Here is a 20325-nt window from a genome sequence, read left to right as displayed (position 1 = left end):
CTCTGATAGGTTACTTAACTACTCTTATTTTTTTATCTACTAAGAAAATATAATAGTACTTGCTTATTAATAGTTGTTGCAGAAATTCAGTAAAATGATGATGATGATGATGATGATGATGATGATAGCAGCAGCAGCAGATCCACTTCTATAATCCTTACTGTGTGCCAGACACTCATCTAAAGCACATGTTTTGTAATCATTAGATTCTTACCGTCATTTTGTGCATTTGGTGCTGTTATATCTGACTTTAAATACCAGCAAATAGCACCAACAAGAACAACTTCCAAGAAGTCAGTATGTTCCTTACTACATCTGGTAACAATAAGAATGCACTGAAAATATTACCATTTTCTCTTGAAATTTAAATTCATGTTGTGATTTGAGGGTTATGTTTAAAGGTTTAAAAACTGTTTGACTTACCTAATTTTTTATCCTTGCTTTCTTGATATTTTGTTATTTTAGTTAAAACTCAATCGGGATAATCATCTATTGTTAAGAATTATACCACTTTCAGAGTGAATAATGGATACCAAAATATACTTGGGTTGGGGGAGGAAGAAGTTCTAATGTTCCTATAGCACAGTTGGGTTAATATAGTTTACAACAATTAAATGCACATTTCAAAATAACTAGGAGAGAAGAGTTTGGAAGTTCCTAATGCATAGAAGTGATAATATTTGAGGATATGAAACTTCTGTTTACCCTGATTTGATCATTACACATCATATACATGTACTCAATTATAACATTTTATCCTATATCAAAGTACAAATATTATGTCAATTAAAATACAACCATATACAACTCTAGACAAAATACTTTATTATTATTATTCAAAGATTAAACAGTACTGAAATATGGAAGTAGATGTGCAGAAAATTGAGGTAACTGACACTCTCCTTGGCTACTGGAATTTATCCAGGGCTTTCTTTACCCTCTGTGCTTTTGGTGGTGGTGCTTTTAAATAATTAGCTCTGAAGATCCTCAAGCAAAAGATTCATCAGGAAACTCTTATAGTCAGCCAGTTATGGATCAGCCTTTGAGAATTGTTCCCCTTACACACATACACAAACTCTCTGTTCATAATTTGGCTGAAGTACAAGGAATTCCATCTTCCCGCCTTGATACATATTTTGCCTTTCCTATGTTAAAGAACATTTTTTCTTTATTATATTGACAAAACAAACCTTTCCAGGTAGTATTTGTGGAAATTTTGAAGGGCAGTTTAGCATCATCATCATCACCACCACCACCACCATAAAATAAGTTTTACTGTTAAAGCAATAATTCCACTCTTACTGATCTATCAAAAGTCTTTAAGGATTAAACAAAAATATATTTGTAAGAAAAATTATTGTGACCATGTTGCTAGTGTTACCACTGGAAACAAACTAAATTTTGTCACTAGACACTTGGTTAAATTTTATCTGTACAATGGAATGCTATATAGTCATGTAAAGGAAAAATAAGAAAACTTCATAGGAATATTGCCAAGATATGTTATAAAGTGGCAAAAAACTAAAGCAAAACAGTGTTATTTGGTGCTATATATACATTTTATATGGGCAATGTAGGATTTATATTAAATATAAATTTAATGAGTATGAGGTGAGGTTTGTATTACAGTTAAATGAAATAAGGTATATGATAATGATTAGTATCATGCTTCCCTAATGCATAGAAAAAATATATTTTGCCAAGTTGAAGAAGGAAAAATAAGGGTATTTTACTTATTTTACATGTTTTATATTGTCTAGATTTTTTTTCTACAAAAAACATATGTTTTATAATTAGAAAACCATTTGCTTTTGGAAGAACAGCTGGAAAAATGTATTCATGCCAAAGTATCAATTAACACCACAAAATGATATTTTTCTTTTGATTCAAGATACTGAAAAATTTCTAATAATGAACACAATGGTTAACTCAGGTAGTCTTTTTAACAAAGGGGATCGTCCTAATGTCCATAAAAGCAGTTTTGGAGATTTGGTTTATTTGTTCTCACCTTTACATATTCACCCATACTTTTAACTGTATCTCTTCATATTCTGAGTGTGTGTGTGTGTGTACACTCACGTGTGTGCGTACGTGCACTTATATAGGGAAATATATATGCATATCATTTAAGCATTTAGATGGTTTTCTTTCAAGAATGGCTGGAAACTTTAAGGAGGCAAGGCAAAGAATAACTGGAATTAATTATTGCTTAATTATCTAGACAAAGTGAAACTTCCCTTTCCCCCCTTCCTTTCCCTTTTTCTCTCTTCATCCTAATCTTAGCAGATAGTTTAAAAAAGATATTCCAGTGACAATACCCCATTAAATACTAAATATTTATCTCTTTAGATTATTAGAAGGACACCAGAGAAAATCTTTGCTTATACTAGATTATTTGTTTTAGCAAAATTTATTCTCAACTATTTCTCATGGATTCTATAAAGTATAGCAGTATTTCAGAGTAATTATATATCTTTATAATGCAGGTGTTAGATTTCATTTTAAGTTCCTTAAAATTGAGGAAATGGTGCCCATTTGAAAACTTGTGAATGTCAATTTTTTTATAATTACAGACTTAGAAACATTACTTAAATTCGTTGATTGCATGGAAATTTGATTCTTTCTAAAATCAGTATGAGATTAATATAAAATACATGGGCTAATTGACAACTTGACAGTACTTTCTTGTGGTAAATTTGAAGCTGTGCTGCAATTTTATTCAGGAAGATGGCTTTTTTTAAAGTTGTAATGCTTTATTGATTTGAATCCCTAATTGTACATAAGCAGTATTGTATGCAATAAGCTCATTATGGTTTGAGAGAATGTTTGTTTAATATAACTTAAAAGCATAAGATATGGAATCAGATTTTTGGGCTTCAAATTCTGGCTTTGTGACTTCCTAGCTTTCTGATCTTGAACAAGTTATCCTCTTTTTTCTTGGTTTTGGCATCCATAAAATAGATATAAGTAGTACGTGGTAGAACTCTGTTTCATAGGGTTGTTATAAAGTTGTAAGAATTAAATGAATTAAGATTTATAAAGAATTTGTATGTATAGTTGGTGTTCAGTAAGTATAGCTGCTGCTATTTACCATTTTGGTTATCTAGTATAGTAAGTGCTATAGGTGTGTGTGTTGTAAAATTAGTTGTTTGTGCATTGTGGTCCAAAAGAAAGCATTAGTGAGTTACAGACAGCCTAAAAATATAATTAGTAATTTCTAATTTTCTGAGGTGTGAAAATGATTTTTATAATACTAGTAAGTTTTGATTATTCATTTCTTGTTTGTATTACAGTTACAAATTATAATACTGTGGTAGAAACAAATTCAGATTCAGATGATGAAGACAAACTCCATATTGTGGAAGAAGAAAGTGTTACAGATGCAGCCGATTGTGAAGGTGGTGTGCCAGAAGATGACCTGCCAGCAGACCAGACAGTGTTACCAGGGAGCAGTGAAAGAGAAGGGAGTGCTAAGAGCTGCTGGGAAGAGGATGGTGAGCTCAACTTTGTACAGTATTCTGTTAGCCTGTATTCTACTTTATTTTTAAAAGTATATATTAACCAAAAGATAAATTGGATAAAAAGGTTCAAATGAACAGAAAACTTCCTTGTATATCAAACAATATTGGGTGTTTTGCTTACTTAAAAGGAGATTATAAAACAGAATAGTAAAGTTGTCTTGACCATATTTACAATGACACAATATATTGAATTTAGTAAATTTTTCTAACTATAATCAAGCTTGTTGATATAATTGAACCTACCTTTAATTTCACATTTTGACCTCCCCCGTGAAGAATATACATAGAAACATTAGTTTATTTGGTATAGTAAAAATTATATAAGATATACAAAAAATCCCAGACAGATAAATCATGGAAGCATTTTTAGCATTTGTAAGCCTTTCTACATACACAAATGTTAGAATCCTATAAGCAATTTGGGTCTTTTACTTGGTTTAATTTTTTCACTAAAGGAAAATTTTTACTTAGGTAAAGCATGGTTTAATGAAAGGAGAAATGAAAGTAAGGAGACCCTCTACTTATTGCCTTTTTAAACACTGAATGTTTAATCTTCTTCTTCATCTATCAAATGGAGAAATTGGACTTTAGTCTTTTATTAATCTAGCTCTAATAGTCCTCATTTCTACTTTTCCTAATAATCTAGTTCAGTTATTTAGCCTGTATTGCCAAGATTTAAGCACTAGTATTATTTTTAAAAGGAGGTAGAAATTGTAGGTATTGTGAATTAGAGATATTGAGAATCAGAAAAAAAGGGCATCATTAAAGTAAATTATAAGAGGTCAAATCCACGGTCAAAGAAGAAGCTGCCTAGTAAGAGTCAAGTTTAAGGAGGTCATCTAGATAGGATATTAAAACTAAGCTAAAAAATCTAGGAAAAGAGGTCAATATGCAGGTCAGAGAATCTGGATAATGAAATAAAGAAGTTTAGAAAAAAGTCCAAATAGGAGGCACAGGGTAGCCAAAATTAAGACTTCTACAGTATGGCAAATCTTACAACATCAAGGAGAAACATCTGAATCAGAAAGGGTAGCCCTAATGCATCTTAAAATCAGGAGCTGGCCTGCAATGGAGATGGACATTTTAAAATTCTGATCCCTAAAAAATACACTTGCCTAAGAAAAATGCTCAACTTAAATTTTGAAAACATTTTATAATAATTTTAATTTGGGGGTAATAAGAGCACTTGGCCACTGATCCACCTATTTTGTATTTTATTTAGACACAGGGTCTCCCTGAGTTGCTTAGCACCTAGCTTTTGCTGAGGCTGGCTTTGAAGTCTCCATCCTCCTGCCTCAGCCTCCCAAGCCACTGGCATTACAGGAGTGTGCCACCTCACCAAGCCTGAGAAATTTTTGAGTGAAACAGTGCTGGTCTTGATTTCTAAAGACCTAAAAGAGGTTAATTAGACAAGAGGAGAAAGAACACAAGGTGCTTCAAGCAGCAGAAGCAACAAGCATGAAGTCACAGGGCTTCAGCAAGGAGTATTTGCGGAAAATGAAATCAGAAAAGTAAACAAGGGAAGGAATATGAAGTGCTTGTGTACTAAATCAAGGAATTTGAACTTTATTATGAAAGCTATAAAAAGAACAACACTGATATGAAATTTAGAAGTAAGTCTAGAGCAATATGGTATTAAAAAAAACTTTCAGGGGGTAGTGAGCCTAAGGCCAGAGCGCACCTTCAATAAAGATGCGTTAGTATTTCAGGAAGAGGTAGCAGTTCCTGAACCAAAGCCAGGACTCCTGAAATGGAAATAGAAGGGAGATATTTTAAAAAATGTAGGAGGTAGAGTTGGTTGATTCTATATGGAAGGTATTATAGGGAAAAGATTGATTTAAGTCCTAGGTTTCTGGAAAGTAGAAACCAATGAAATCAATTTGCTTACTTAGTGTGATAGCCCGATAATGGTAGAGCAATTAGTCAGTTAAACTTCAATATTAAATTCAAAACATTTTGAGCAGGTGTTTCTTAAATTTCCTATCTGTGGATCCAGATCTGTATACTTGATCCAAAGTCTTAATATGGAAGCTAGAAGAAAATTATCTGTCTGGAAAGAAAGAAATACAGAGAATGATATAGATTGAGGGATAAAGAAAGATGAAAAAAATCAGTGAAGAGGTTCTGTTTCTTAAAATATGTTGGGATAGATTTTTTGGAGTAACCCTCCCACTGAAAACAACTAATGATGCTATATTTTAAAGAATAAAAAATAAATAAATCCAAACAGTTTAAAGAGCTAAGTAGCTAATAGGACATTAATATGTAAAAAATCTAAGGGAAGATAGGAACCTACAGATGTAAGTAGAGCAGATCATAGAAGACTTTTTTTGTTTTTATCCTTGAGCAGATTACTAAACTGGGATTATATAACATGTAGTTTTTTAAGTCTCTCTGAGGGGGAAAAAAAAATAAAACTGAGACCGCTAATACCAGCTCTTCCCCTAGTATGCATGTTAGTTAATTTCCCATTTTTGTGACAAAATATCCAAGGCAAATCAATTTAAAGAATAAAAAAGATTTATCTCAGCTTACAGTTTCTGAGGTTTACTTCCCGGTTCCTTGGCTCCTTTGTTTCTGGGCCTGTGGCAAGGCAAAACATAACAGAGCGTGTAATGGAGCCAAGGTACTCATCTCCTGGCAGTCAGGAAGCAGAGAGGGGAGGGACCAGGACCAAGATACCCTCTTCAAGGACATATCCCCAGTGATCTACCTCCTCCAACTAGGCCCCACCTCCTAAAGCTTTCACTACCTCTTCATATTGCTACCAGTTTGCCACATGAACTTTTGGGGGACATTTCAGATCTAAACTAAAGCAGGATGGATTATATCTTGAATATAAGGATGAACTAAAAGCAAACCATCTGCCATCCCTTCCATCTTCAAAAGTCAGCCAAATTGCCTTAGCTGGGTATTGGGAAGATAAAGATTGTCTCTGAGAAGTGGGAACCACAAGTTGTCTTGTACTGTTTTGAATGCCCAGTTCACATTGCTAAAAAACCTAATAAATCTCAAGCCATATTTGAAATTAAAGTGCAACTGTTGCAAATACTCATAGGCACTAAGCAGAAGCGAACATAAGTCTTTTGGAGAAATACATCTTTACCCTAGCACTACAGAGGTCTCCAAAATAATTTGGCAAGCAGATGGCAACATGAATGAAAGATAACAAACAGGAGGAACTTCTCTATAAAAATTTTAATTACTAGAGTTGTTATGATTCAGATTATAAAATGAATGTTCTATTATGTTTAAAGAAAAAGACAACCTTGAAATTAGCTGCTGTAATACCATTTCATAATAAAACTAGATGAGAATAACCTAATGGAATTCATAAAACTGAAAACAGAGTAATAAGAATTCAAACTTCAGAGGATGAATTTTTATCAGCAAGTTAAACAGTTAAAGAAGTTAGAAATTGGAAAGTAGAAAAAAATCACAAAGTGAAATGTAGATAGTCATAGAAAAATATGAAAAACAGGTTAAGAGACATGAAAATCAATATATATTTTAATTCCAGGTGAATAGAGAATAGGGTAGCAGTAACATCTGAAGAAATAGTGGCTAAGTTTTTTTCAGAATGGTTGAAGTACACCAAACTAAAGAAGCCCCAAAATCTCAAGGGGGTAAATAGGAAAGTGATATGAACAAGGTGGCAGAATAGAAGGTTCCATTCCTCATTCTTCCACAGAACATCAATTTTGGCAACTACTTACAGACAACAGTACCTCTTCACGGTGGAGCTTTTGAGTCTTGTTGAAAAAAATCCAGCACCTTGGAGCAGCAAAAAATATATCAGGAATGCATACCTTGAAGAGATTAAGAAGAGCAGTTTCACATTTACTTACATCACACCTCCCCAGAGGTGGCATAGCTCAGTTACAAAGAGGGGCCCATTGGCCAGAGATTTCTCCCTCAGGGAAAAATGAGATCAAAGTGAGTACTTGGTTAACCCAGAACACTGAGAGGATCAGCATGGCGAAGTTTGGTATAGCTAGAAACAGGGAGAAGGGGAAAGAGCACACACCAACCAGCATGCGTTGCTCAGCCAGCTCAGATCTTGCTAACCTGTTAGTGGACTCCACCAAGGGACCCACCTATGGACTTCACAGAAAAATTCACCTCTGAACATCCCCAACCAGCTGATGTTTGCCCCAGCACCCTGCATGCCTTTCATGGATTACACCACATGTATTTCTGTATTTGACCAGCTCTGAGCTCCCACAAACAAACAGGGATCTAAAAAGCAGGCATAGATCTTAGCAACCAGCTCAATTCTGCTGATTTTTGGAGAAGGCCTACAACCCTGACTCCATTCAGCCTTCATGAATGGGACTACAGATCTTCGAGAGGGAATCAAAGAAAGTAACATTTTTTTGTCTTTCCGTCCCTTTAGGGCATTGCCTTATAGAAAATCAATGGCATACTTTCAGCACCAGATCTGGCTTTGCAGGATCAAAAAAAGACACACAATCTTAAGAGGGCATAGAAGAGTACAACTGGTGTAACCATAGAAAAGCTCTGAGAGACCCCCAACAATTTCTAGCCAGATTCCTTGGTTAAGGTCTTTGTTATGGTCTGAATGTTTATGTCCCCTCTAAAAAAATCATGTCAAAACTTAATCCTTAATGCAACAGTATTAAGAGGGGACTCTCTAGAAGATGATTAGATCATGAGGGCAGAGCTTTCATGAATGGGACTACAGCTCTTCGATAGGGAATCAAAGAAAGTAACATTTTTTTGTCTTTCCGTCCCTTTCATTATATGAGGGTATAACATTTATCCTCTCTGGAGGATGTAGCAAAAAGGTGCCACCTTGTAAGCAGAAACTGTGTCCTCACAAGACACCAAACTTGCTGGCATAAGTTCATAGAAGACTTTCCAAGCTCTAAAATTGAGAAATAAATTTCTTCCCTTTAAAAATATCCAGTCTCACTTGAAAACGTTATATTAAATGAAATAAGCAAACTCAGAAAGTCAGGATTGTATGTTTTCTCTTATATGTGGAAGCTAGAGAGGAAAAAGGAAAAGAAAGGGAGGGGTGGGTCTTATTAAAACAAAGAGAGATCAGGAAACCAGTAGAAGAAAAGGATCAGGTGGAGAGGGGAATGAAACTGACCAAATTATACTGTTACATTTTGTGCATTTATAATATGTAACAATGAATCCCACCAAGGTGTACAACTAAAATGCACCAATAAAAAAAATGTAGAGAAAAGATAAAAGAAAAGTTACCCACTCTCAGATATGTTGTAACATCAGCAAGAACAGATTAGGACAAACTTTGTCTCTAAAACTCATTTAAACTGAAGGAAGTGATTTTTTTTTCTTTAAATACCAAGACAGAAATGGAAACAACCCAGAAATATTAAGACCCAAAGAAAAATGACATCATCAAAGGAACAAAAAGAAGCCTCAGTTACTAACCCCAAAGAAATGACAACCTATAAATTACTGACAAAGGATTCAAAATGATCATCTTAAAGAAGCTCAGTGAACTCCAAGAGTACGTGGATAGGCAACTAAATAAAATCAGGAAACAGTACATGAACAAAACTATAAGTTCCACAAAAAAAAATAGAAACTATTAAAATAAATCTGGAGCTACAGTGCAAAATTCAACAGAGAACTTCCACAGCAAACTTAATTAAGCAAAAAGGAAGAATAAGTAAACTTAAAGATGTACCATTTGACATTATGCATCCAAAGGAGGAAAAAGAGTTAAGAAAGCCTACAGGACTTCTGGGACACCATCAAGTGAACCAATATGCCTGTTACAGGAATTCTAGAGGGATCAGAGAAAAAGGATAGAAGGCTTATCTAAGAAATAATGACAGAAATCTTCCCAAATTTGGAAAGGGAAATGAATATTGAAATCCAAAATGACCAAAACACCACATTAGTTGAGCATCAAGAAACATTCAATTCAAGACACATTATATGGAAATCATCAAAAGTCAAATACAGAATGTTGAGGACACACACACACAAAAAGTGACTCATCACACAAAAGGAAAGTCTCCTAAGACTTCTGAGCAGAAAGTTTTTAGGCAAGGACAGAGTGGGATGATATATTCAAAATCCTGAAAGAAAAACTCCAGTCGAAAAGTATGAATACAGGCAAAGCTGTCCTCCAGAAATGAAGAAGAGATAGATTCTGACTATCAAAAGCTGAGAGATTTCAATACTGTTTAGTCCTGCTTTATTTAACAAGAACAAAAAAAACTGAAGATAGTCCTTAATTGAAACAATAGTATTTAGCAATGTGAGAATACATGAAAGGTATAAAACTCACTGGTGAAGGTAAATCTATATTTGAATCTATAATACTCTAATACTGTAATGATGATGCATAAATCACTTTAGTATAAAGGTTAAAAGACCTAGTACAAAGGTTGATAACTATAGCAACGATAATTTATTAATGAATATACAATATAAAAGGTGCTGGTTGTGACACCAGTAGTAAAATGGAAATAAAAGTAAAAGTATACAATTTTGTATGTGATGAAAATTAGTTGATTTAAGCTTAAAATAGACTGATATGATTCTAAGTTAGTTTCTGTATGCAACATGGTAATTACAAAGAAAAACAGTAGATATACAAAAGAAAGTAATTAAAAATGGTATTATGATGAAATCATCCAATAAGGGAAGGTAGCAAAAAGAAGGAAGGAACTACAAAGCAGCAAAAACAACAAAATGGAAATATAAAGTTCTTATCTGTTAATAATTGCTTTAATAATGGATTAAACTCTAAAAAACAATATTCCAACTATAAGTTACCTACAAGAAACTCATTTTACCTTGAGGAGGACACACATATGCTGGAAGCAAAAGATGGAAGAAACTATTACATGAAAATGGTAACCAAAAGATAATAGAGGTACCTATAGTGACATCAGACCAAATATAATTTAAGTAAAAACTATCACAACAAAGTCATCATCATAATGATAAGGGGGTCAATTTATTAAGAAGATATATAGTTGTAAATATGTGTGTGCCCAGTGTTGGAACATCAAAATATGTAAAGCAAATAATAGAACCAAAGGGAGAAATACATAGCAAAACAATAATCACAAGGGACTATGGTATTCTACTTTCAACAGTGGATACATCATCCCACTGAAAATCAGCCAATTATGAATCTGCTCTACCCACTCACCCAGAAACTCATGTAACTTCTTTCACAGAAACACCTTCACAGACAGACATATCCCAAACCACTATTTTACCAGCTGTCTACGTAACTCTTAATTCAGTCATGTTAACACCTAAAATTAACCATCAAAAACCCATTGCCTTTCAGTAGGTGAAAGGATGAAACTTTTGTACATCCACAAAATGCTACTACTAAGCGATTAAAAAGATCAGACTATCAAACATAGCAACAACTTCGATGAATCCAAAAGGCATTATGCTAAGTAAAAGAAGTCAGTCTCAAAAGATTGCATATTGTAATGATTTCTTTTATATGACATTTTCAAAAAGATGAAAGTGTTTTGATAACAATAATTGGTTGCTAGGGGTTAGAAGTACCTAGAGATAGTGACAATAAAGAACTCGCACTAGGGATTTTGGGATGACGATGAACTGTTCTGTATCCTGATTGTAGTGATTACATGTAACTATACATGTGTTAAAATTCATTGAACCGCACACCAAAAGAAATAACAGGAAAATTTACTGTATCATAATGTGTCTCTCTGTGTTTATGTGTATGTGTTTCCTTCATAGTTAAGTGGCATCACTGGTAAGTTCTTCTAAACATGCAACAAATAGCAATTCTAGTTTTAAGAAATTCTTTCAAAGACTAGTAAGAAGGATGATCCCCAGCTCTTAAAATAAATGGGACTATTATAACTTTGACACTAAGCCAAAGAAGAGCAATAAAGGAAAATTACAGACTCAATCAAAACACAGGAGACAAATTGCAAACAAAATATTAGCTATACAATATATGTATAATTACAATATGGAATGCAAAGTCATAATAACATTTAAGCCATTTTTTAAATGCCACTATAACATATGTAGTAACAATCAAATATTCATTTCAAAAAAACAGAAAAAATGTTTAGTAAAATTCAATACCTGTGAGTAGGTATCCAAAAAACTAAAATAAAAACCTTAGAATAGTTACCAATTCCTTAATCTAATAAAGTGTATCTATGTAAAAATCTATCAGAAATATTATAATTAGTGGTAAAATGTTGAAAACTTTTCCTTTGTGAACAGAAACAAGGTAAGGATGTCCATTGTCACCACTTTCATTAACTTTTACTGGAGGTGCTATCTGCTGCAATAAGACAAGAAAATAAATGAATAGAAATAGGAATTAGAAAATAAAAAGCAAACTCTTCTTTACTTACAGATGATTTATTATATATTTTAAAAGTCTACAGATAAATTATTAGAAGAGTTTGTCAAGTTTGTTGAATATAAAATGATATACTGAATTTAAAGCCATCACTATTTATCAGTTAAGAATCATAAAATAAGAATAGATGTAGATTACCTTATGAAAAAATCATAAACCTTTATTAGAGGTATTAGATAACATATCAGTAAATAGAGAAATATATTTTATTCATGGATTAGCGGATTCAGTATATTTTTAGCTAACTTCCAGGCTTTATTTGAATTTCAGTTATTTTTCCTTTTGCTATAATGCCCTTTTGCTGTTCCAGCATACACAAGGTATCACATTATATGTAATTATTATGTCACTTTAATTTCCTCGAGTACATAAGTGTTTCTCAGTCTTTTCTTTGTTTTTTTTTTATGACTTTGACAATGTTCAGAAGGACTGGTCAGGTATTGTGTAGAACAGTCCTCAATTTGTATATGTCTAATTATTTTCTCATGATTAGTCTGAGGTTAAAGAACACAGTATTCACGTATTCTTATCACTTTGTGTCAGGAGTATACAGATAACAACATTGACATTACTATAATTTTTAATCTGATATAAGAAGAACTTTCAGGAAGCTCATCAGCAAAGTGAATAATGAAGAGATTAGTAGAAATGAGGCCAGAGAGGTAATGAAATGCCAGGATATCTAAAGGTCTTATAAGCTATTTAAAACCCTCTACATCAGAAGAATTTGAATAAAGTGGTATGATGTGATTTTCATTTTAGAAGTATAATTGGCTGCTCTGTTGAGAACAAATTAGAAGGAAGGGCAGAAGCAGGAAGACTATCAAGGCTTTTATAATAATCTGGGGTGGTAGCTTGGACCAGGATAGAGGCAGTGAAGACAGTAAAAAGATGTTAACTTCTGGTTATATTTTGAAAGTAGAGTTAATGGGATTTTTGGTGCATCATATCTATTTAGAGAGAAAAACAAAAGCTTAAGGTGATTCCATGACAGTTGAGTTTGGAGGGGGTCTAATAATGAGACACTTATTAATTTTAGTATCATTCCCACTTGTATCTGTTTTCCTATTCTGATTATGTCATTTAGCATGCCTGTTTCCATCTTGTCATCAAGAAATTTTATGAGTAGAACCAAGGACAGAACTAAAGGCAGCACAAACTTTCTTCCATACACTAATTTTTAAATAAATTTATTAAAATATTCTGTGATCTGTGTCTTCAAAAATAAATATGGGAGATCTTGTCAGATACCCAGATATACTAGAGCTGCCAGTTTTTTTCAGCCATTACTGTAATGGTGTCTAAAATGGATGAGAGACCAGTTTTTGACATTTTTCTTTTAATAAACCTATTCTAGATGCTGGCGATCAACTTTTTTTTGGGATTGGTCTTGTTTTGATGCATAGGTATACACAAACAATACCTTTATAATCTATTCTAGAAAACATTCTCAGCATGGAAGTTAAACATTTCTGATCTATAGTTTACAAAAGGATGTCATAGGTAGAATATGCAAATTGAATGACATTTGCTTGTCTCTCCTAGTTTCCACTATTTCTCAAAGATCATAACCAGGTTAGTATTTATTTTCAAAGACTTCTATTTTCTCAAATATATGAGACAGGAGATCAAGTGTTTTTGCACAGTGGCTTATAATCCTGGGTTTTGGTTCTATCATTTGCTTCTTGAACTTAATACTTTTTGGAAGAGATCAAAACTAATTCTTGTAGTTCCTGGTTGCCTTTGGATTTGAGTCCAAATTCTATTCTTGCATGACAGATAATGCCACTAGTAATATGTTTCCAAGATTGATTTTGCTACTCTCCTTGTTCATACCCTTTTACTCTTCTAAACCTTTGCATATTCTATTCCCTTGGCCTCACTTGCCCTTCTCTTCCTTTTCTGTAATCTCCTCTATAAGCTAGACATAGTGAATACTTCAAACCATCAATGTACGTAACTTTTTCCATGATTGGTTGATTATGAATCACTCTCTTCTAGTAAATAAATTCTATAGGTCAGGAGTTTTATCTTATTGATACTTGTATCTTTTACCACTGATGCATGATATACATTAGATGCTGAAGAAATCTCCTACAAATGAGTACATAAAGACATTTTCTTTTTACTGAGAAGAAGCTTTTTAATTTGATACCATCCCATTTATTGATTCTTGATTTTATATCTTGTGCTTTACTTAATCCAACATGATGACGATTTGGGCCTATTTTTTCTTCTGTTAGGTGCAGGGTCTCTGGTCTAATTTCTAGGTCCTTGATCTACCTTGAATTGAGTTTTGTGCATGGTGAGAGATAGGGGTTTAATTTCAAGTTTTCCCAGCACCATTTGTTGAAGAGGGTTTCTTTTCTCTAATGTATGTTTTTGGTGCCTTTGTCTAGTGTGAGATAACTGAATTTATGTGGGTTTGTCTCTGTGTCTTCTATTTTGTACTGTTGGTCCACATGTTTATTTTGACATCAGTACCATGCCATTTTGTTACTATGGCTCTGTGGTATAGTCTGAGATCTGGTATTATGCCTCCTGCTTCACTTTTCTTGCTATGGATTGCTTTAGCTATTCTAGGGTCTCTTATTTTTCCAAATGAATTTCATGATTTCTTTTTCTATTTCTATGAAGAATGTTATTGGGATTTTAATAGGAATTGCATTAAATCTATATAACAGTTTTGGTAGTATGGCCATTTTAATAATATTAATTCTGCCTATCTAAGAGCTTGGGAGATATTTCTATCTTCTAAGGTCTTCTTCAATTTCTTTCTTTAATGTCTTGTAGTTTTCATTGTAGAGGTCTTTCACCTATTTTGTTAGATTGATTCCCAAGTATTTTATCTTTTTGAGGGAGTAGTTTATGAATGGGAGTAGTTTTCCTAATTTCTCTTTCAGTGGATTCATCACTTATGTATAGAAATGTGTTTGATTTATGGGTGTTAGTTTTATATCCTGCTACTTTTCTAAATTCATTTATCAGTTCTAAAAGTTTTCTAGTGTAATTCTTTAGATCTTCTAAATACAGAATCATGTCATTGGCAAATAGGGATAGTTTGAGTTCTTCTTTAATTTCTTTTGTCTGTCTGATTGGTCTGGCTAAAGTTTCGAGGACTGTGTTGAATAGAAGTGGTGAAAGAGGGCATCCCTGTCTTGTTTCAATTTTTAAAGGGAATGCTTTCAATTTTTGTCCATTTAGAATGATGTTCTTTTTTTAAAAAAAATCAGCAATCATACTATCAATTTTAAGAAGATTTTCCCTTTCTTGCTTCCTTTCATTGCTTTTCTTTGCATTTTGAGAGCTTTAGTTCACTTTTATTTTTTATCTACCTGACACTGGTCATTATATTGTCTGAATTTCTATATTCATTTTGGTTATGTGACATTCTTTGTGTCCTTTGTAAATATATTTTTAAAATATGTGCTACCTAAAAGTTTCCTCTGTACAACACTTTTCTTTCTTTTTTAGCTTATATATCTCTTATAGATCAGACGGGGTGCTAGAGAAGGCAACAACCCAAAAACCTCAGCAGGTATTCACATACACAGAAACAAGCCCCAAGAAAAACCTACTCTTCTCTAGCCAAAGGACCAGGAAGGAGGCAGCCTTCTAAGACAAAAAAGTTTAGATAATAATTACTCTGCTAGAGCCAGATACCACAGAAAAACCCTGCAGCTTTGCTTCTCCTCCCCACCAGTAAAGACTGAGTGGGAAGCCTTATACTTCCATCTTCACTGAAATGAGGATCCAACACACACACACACACACACACACACACACACACACAGTGGTGTGGACAAGACCCGTTAAAGAGCTGGAACTTTCATCTCCACCAAATGGTAAAAACCACATCCCTTTCTCCTTCAGTGTCAATGGAGACACATAAGAAGCTTAGACTTCCATTTCACTTTTTCCTTGTGGTAATAGTGGTAATAAGAAATCCCCTCTCTTCCCTGCTGAGCATGTGTTAGAGCATACTGGTGGAGAGTTAAGGCATTCTGCACTACACAGAGGTAATGGAGTAGCCTTTCATCCATGGTGTCAATGAAAGCCACGTGGGAAGCAGTAATGAGGGCCTTGCAACTGGGCTAAAAGTCTAGTGAGATGCCTGAACCCTCACCTCTGCCTTGGAGTAATGAGCAGCTTTTTCCCAGGCAGGGGACCAGAAGCTAATAGAGGATCCTAGATTTCTACTACCACTTGGTAGTAGTGGAAAGACTCTTTCCACTGGAATGGTGTCATGGGAGAAATCCTGACCAGAAGACTATCTTCTGGAGTGCCTCCATCTGTTTTAATAATAATTAAAATGTCCCATGTTTGACTCAAAATTACTTTTCACTCCACAAATAAGAAATTCCAACTTGAATTAGAAAATACAATGAACCAACACCACAGTGACACTGATGTTAGAATTACCTGACAAGGATTTTAAAGCAGCCATGGTAAAAATATTTCAACAAGCACTTCTGAACATGGGTTGAAACTGAAACAGACAGGTTTAGCAAAGAAACAGAAAATATAAAGAAGCACCAAATGGGAATTTTATAACTAAAAAATATAATTAAATAAAAGAAAAACTTTAGTCTCTAGAATCAGTAGCAGAATGAAAGAATCAATGAAGTTGGTGTTAGAATGATAGAATTTACCTAATCTGAACAACATAGAAAATACACTGGGGAAAAAAGGACAGAATCTAAAATCTGTTCAGATCTAAAATTAATGACATTAGAATTCCAGAAAGAGAGGAGAGGATGTTACTGAAAAAAATATTCAAAGAAATGGCTAATTATTTCTAAAATTTAATAAAAGTCATAAATGTATTCCCCAAACAACATTAAAGAATCCATGTCAAGACTAAAGTTTATAGTCAAACTTCTGAAAAGAGAATACTTAAAGAAATGAAAGTAGAGAATGATAAATGATACTTTTACTTGTAGGCAGATAAAAATTGAATGACATTGATTTTCATAAAAAACTATGGAGACCAGCAGCACATATCACACACTTCTAAAATACTGAAAGAAAAGAATTGTTCAGCTAGAATTCTATATCCAGAGAAAATATTCTGAAAGAATTAAGAAATCTGGACATTTTTAGATAAAGAAATACTAACAGGGTTTGTCACCAGCATATCTACCCTAAATGTAGCTTTAAAAAAATCTTTAAAAGAAAGAAAATGATAGAAGAAGTAATATTAGTATAATGGGAAGGAAGAAATAATGAGAGTAAAAATGTGTATACCCTTCATAAATAAAATGGGTATATACAATAAAATCTCTTCAGGATTGACAATTATGTGATGATTGAAACAATGATGGTACAAATATGGATAGATAAAATTAATGAAGCCAGTATAGTGAGTATTAACAATATCTAATTTTTTATTGTGTATTAGATACCTAAAAAGTTATATTTGACCAAATCCTATTGTAAATTTGATACCCAAATCAAAAGATATTTTGAATTGCATATTAATTCCTACCGTGACACACTCTCTCTCTCTCTCTCTCTCTCACACACACACACACACACACACACGCGCGTATATAACTTTTATAAATAAACTTAACTTACATGTAGTTTCCAAACCTATGTGAAGTAACAAGTCTAGGCTTTACCTTACTTAATTAGTTAAAAAAAGTAAAAGTTTGTGTATATCACACCATGCTTAAAACCGTCTTGTCCAGCCAAATGAACAAACCAATATACATAAATTGTAGTTCCTTTGATAAATAATTTTGACTAAAGTAAAATATCAGTGCATTCCCCTTGTTAAAAAGTACCCTTTCCCATTATGAGAGTTCAAATGTCATTGTGAAAAAGTTCACAGCAAATTTTGTAGCACCACTCATTGATCTAAGACAACCAAAACTTCTTGCCAGAGCACTGATTCAGAGTCTTCAGCGTCTTCAGCAAATTAATTTTAATTCACAAATAAGATTATTCACTCTTATTAATTCACTTTAATTCATCTTATAAGTTGTCATTAAGTTGCTCTTGATCATGCATTCACCTTAGTTAGATAATGGGACTTCAGATTCCATAAGAAACTTATATCTTTAAATTGATTTTGGCTCCTCAAGATGATTCTTTCAGCTGACTTTGAAAGTTTGTTCAGTTTGGATATGCTTGGTCAAACCAACATGATCCTGAAGCAGAAACAGAGAACTTGCGTTACTACAAATGGAGCTTTCTCTGAAAAGCAGCCACTGCTTAATAAAGTTGCACTGTATTTTACCATTACTTTCAAGTTCTGTTCTTTGATAAGACCTGTCTGCTGTGCTGTTTTGTTTTCTTTACTTTTTTGTGCATTTAATAAATATACTTAGCCAATATGGAAGAAAACGGTGTCTTGATCATATTGTAACTTCAAGAAAACATGAATATAAAATTTTTATGCTGTTGAAAAACAGATTAGAAAATTTTGCTGAGAAGTAGAGAAATTGCACAGTTTTCAGAAAGAAGTTTAGAAAGCCAGTTGCTCAATGAAGGATTTTCTGCCTGCTTACTGGAAAAAGAGCAAAGGAAAAATGAAGCAAAGACCTTGTAATGTTGTTGAATTCAAGAAAGCCACAATACCTGTGTCAACTAACTAAAGATTTGTAAGCAAAAGGGAACACAATAAACAAGAAAGTGGTCAGTGATATTCAGCTGTGCTAGAGACCTGATATTCACAGATCTGTAGCATAATGTAAATCAGCAGCCTGAATTACATATGAAAATATAATGTTCTTTTAAAATGTCATATAATAAAGATCTTTAAAAACTATTCTTATCTGAATTAAATGTTAATTTATAATTACATTCTTTAAAAGGATTCAATGGAAGAAGCAATTTTATTATAGATATTAAGCTAGGATGTATTCACCATAAAAAATAAACAACAAAAAAAGGATAATTAAGTGCTGAAGTGCTGTTGTCTGAAAATACCATCAACATTAAATTTTTATCGTGGGAAAGAAAATATGATTTGGCAGTATTCCAACATATCTGTATTCATCTTATAAGATCTTGTGGTTCAGCCAAACACTTCAAGCTATGTCAGTTAAACCTTTTTAAATGAAATATTAACTTTTGAGACACCTGTCTTCAAGATTCCTTATACTTTCAGTTTAAAAACATCTACAAAATACTAATCTGATAAATGAAATTTCATTTAATATATTAGCTATTTCTTAGTATTTTAAAATTGTTGAGTTTTTAAAATGTCCCAATAGCAACTTGAACATTTTTATATGAAGTTTTAATACCTTATAGAGATTTACATATTTATAAAAATGCCAAAGCAATAAAAAGTTCTTATCATAAAAAATTTAAGACTCTGATCTTATACATCATAGTAATAAGGCTTTCTTAGGCACAAATAATAATAAAATACTATAAGTAATCTGTGCAGATACATCAGTCAATATCTAAATAAGCATTGAGCCAAATTGTATTTATTTCTTAAGACTTAGTTTAATATACTTTTTGGAATCTTTTTCAACCAGAGTTGGAATGTGATGTAGGAATAGTTCAGCATGTGGCTTCTAGTCTTTACTGTACTACTTTGTCTTGAATTGCCCCTTTGCATTTGTAAAATAAAAAAATTGGGCCAAATGATGCCAGAGGGCTTTTTAAAAACTCTATTTATAAGGGAATTCACTTATATTTGCACTAAATATACAGCACTAATATTTACAAACCTCTGAGTATCTAAGTACTCAGAAATAAAATTGCAAACCTCTGAGTATCTAAGTACTCAGAAATAACACTAATGAAGAAGTTAGGGCTCTCCCTACAATACTGAACCTCAGTTGTGCAGTCTGCCCTTTTAAAAATCTCTGTCAAATGTGCTACCTTCAACACAGTGTGTATAGTTTATAGTCAAAGTATTGTTACATGAGTTATTTCTTTTCTTTCATTTGAAATTGTTACATCCATATTAGTATCTCATGCTTTCTCAGCAAACCTGATAGTAGTCAGTATACCTAGTGCCAGATCTGAGATTTAAATATAGTTCTTCAATAAAAGGTACAAATCTTTTTAGAAAAATGACTGATTCCAGACCAGGGACAGGGAAAATATAAGATTAGCTGGAACATTAAGTGAAAATAAATAAATAAATATAAAATTATTATATCACATTAAAAGGACATATAAGTGATGTGAAGGAGCTCTCAGTGCCAAATCTAGAACAATATTTGCAACAAACTAAATGATGATCGTATTAGATAATAAGCCATAGAATAAGATAAATATCAGTACATCCCTATTTTCTTAAATACATGGGGTAAAAGAGTAGCCCTTCTTTGTAGTAGGATTCCAATTATAAATTAATGAGTAATTAGGGAAATGAAAATTCACTATTAGATAAACACCATGATAATAACTATTTCAGGTAAGAACTATCAGTGGATACTTAAAATTTGTGGA

At 32.9% G+C, this 20325-nt stretch overlaps 1 protein-coding gene across 3 annotated transcripts in view; it reads left to right on the top strand.

The window, feature by feature from the left end:
• Zeb1 (zinc finger E-box binding homeobox 1) overlaps positions 1-20325 on the top strand; it is a 159850-nt gene that overhangs the window by 96378 nt on the left and 43147 nt on the right. For all 3 annotated transcript variants that reach the window (XM_048809101.1, XM_048809100.1, XM_048809099.1), the window contains exon 2: positions 3294-3494. In XM_048809101.1, coding sequence (XP_048665058.1) covers positions 3294-3494 — 201 coding nt within the window. The remainder of the gene's footprint in view (positions 1-3293; positions 3495-20325) is intronic.

Source organism: Marmota marmota, unplaced genomic scaffold (genome assembly GCF_001458135.2).
Source record: "Marmota marmota marmota unplaced genomic scaffold, marMar, whole genome shotgun sequence".
Classification (NCBI taxonomy): Eukaryota; Metazoa; Chordata; class Mammalia; order Rodentia; family Sciuridae; genus Marmota; species Marmota marmota.
Note: the sequence above shows the minus strand (reverse complement) of the source record. Positions and strands in the feature narration are given on the sequence as shown.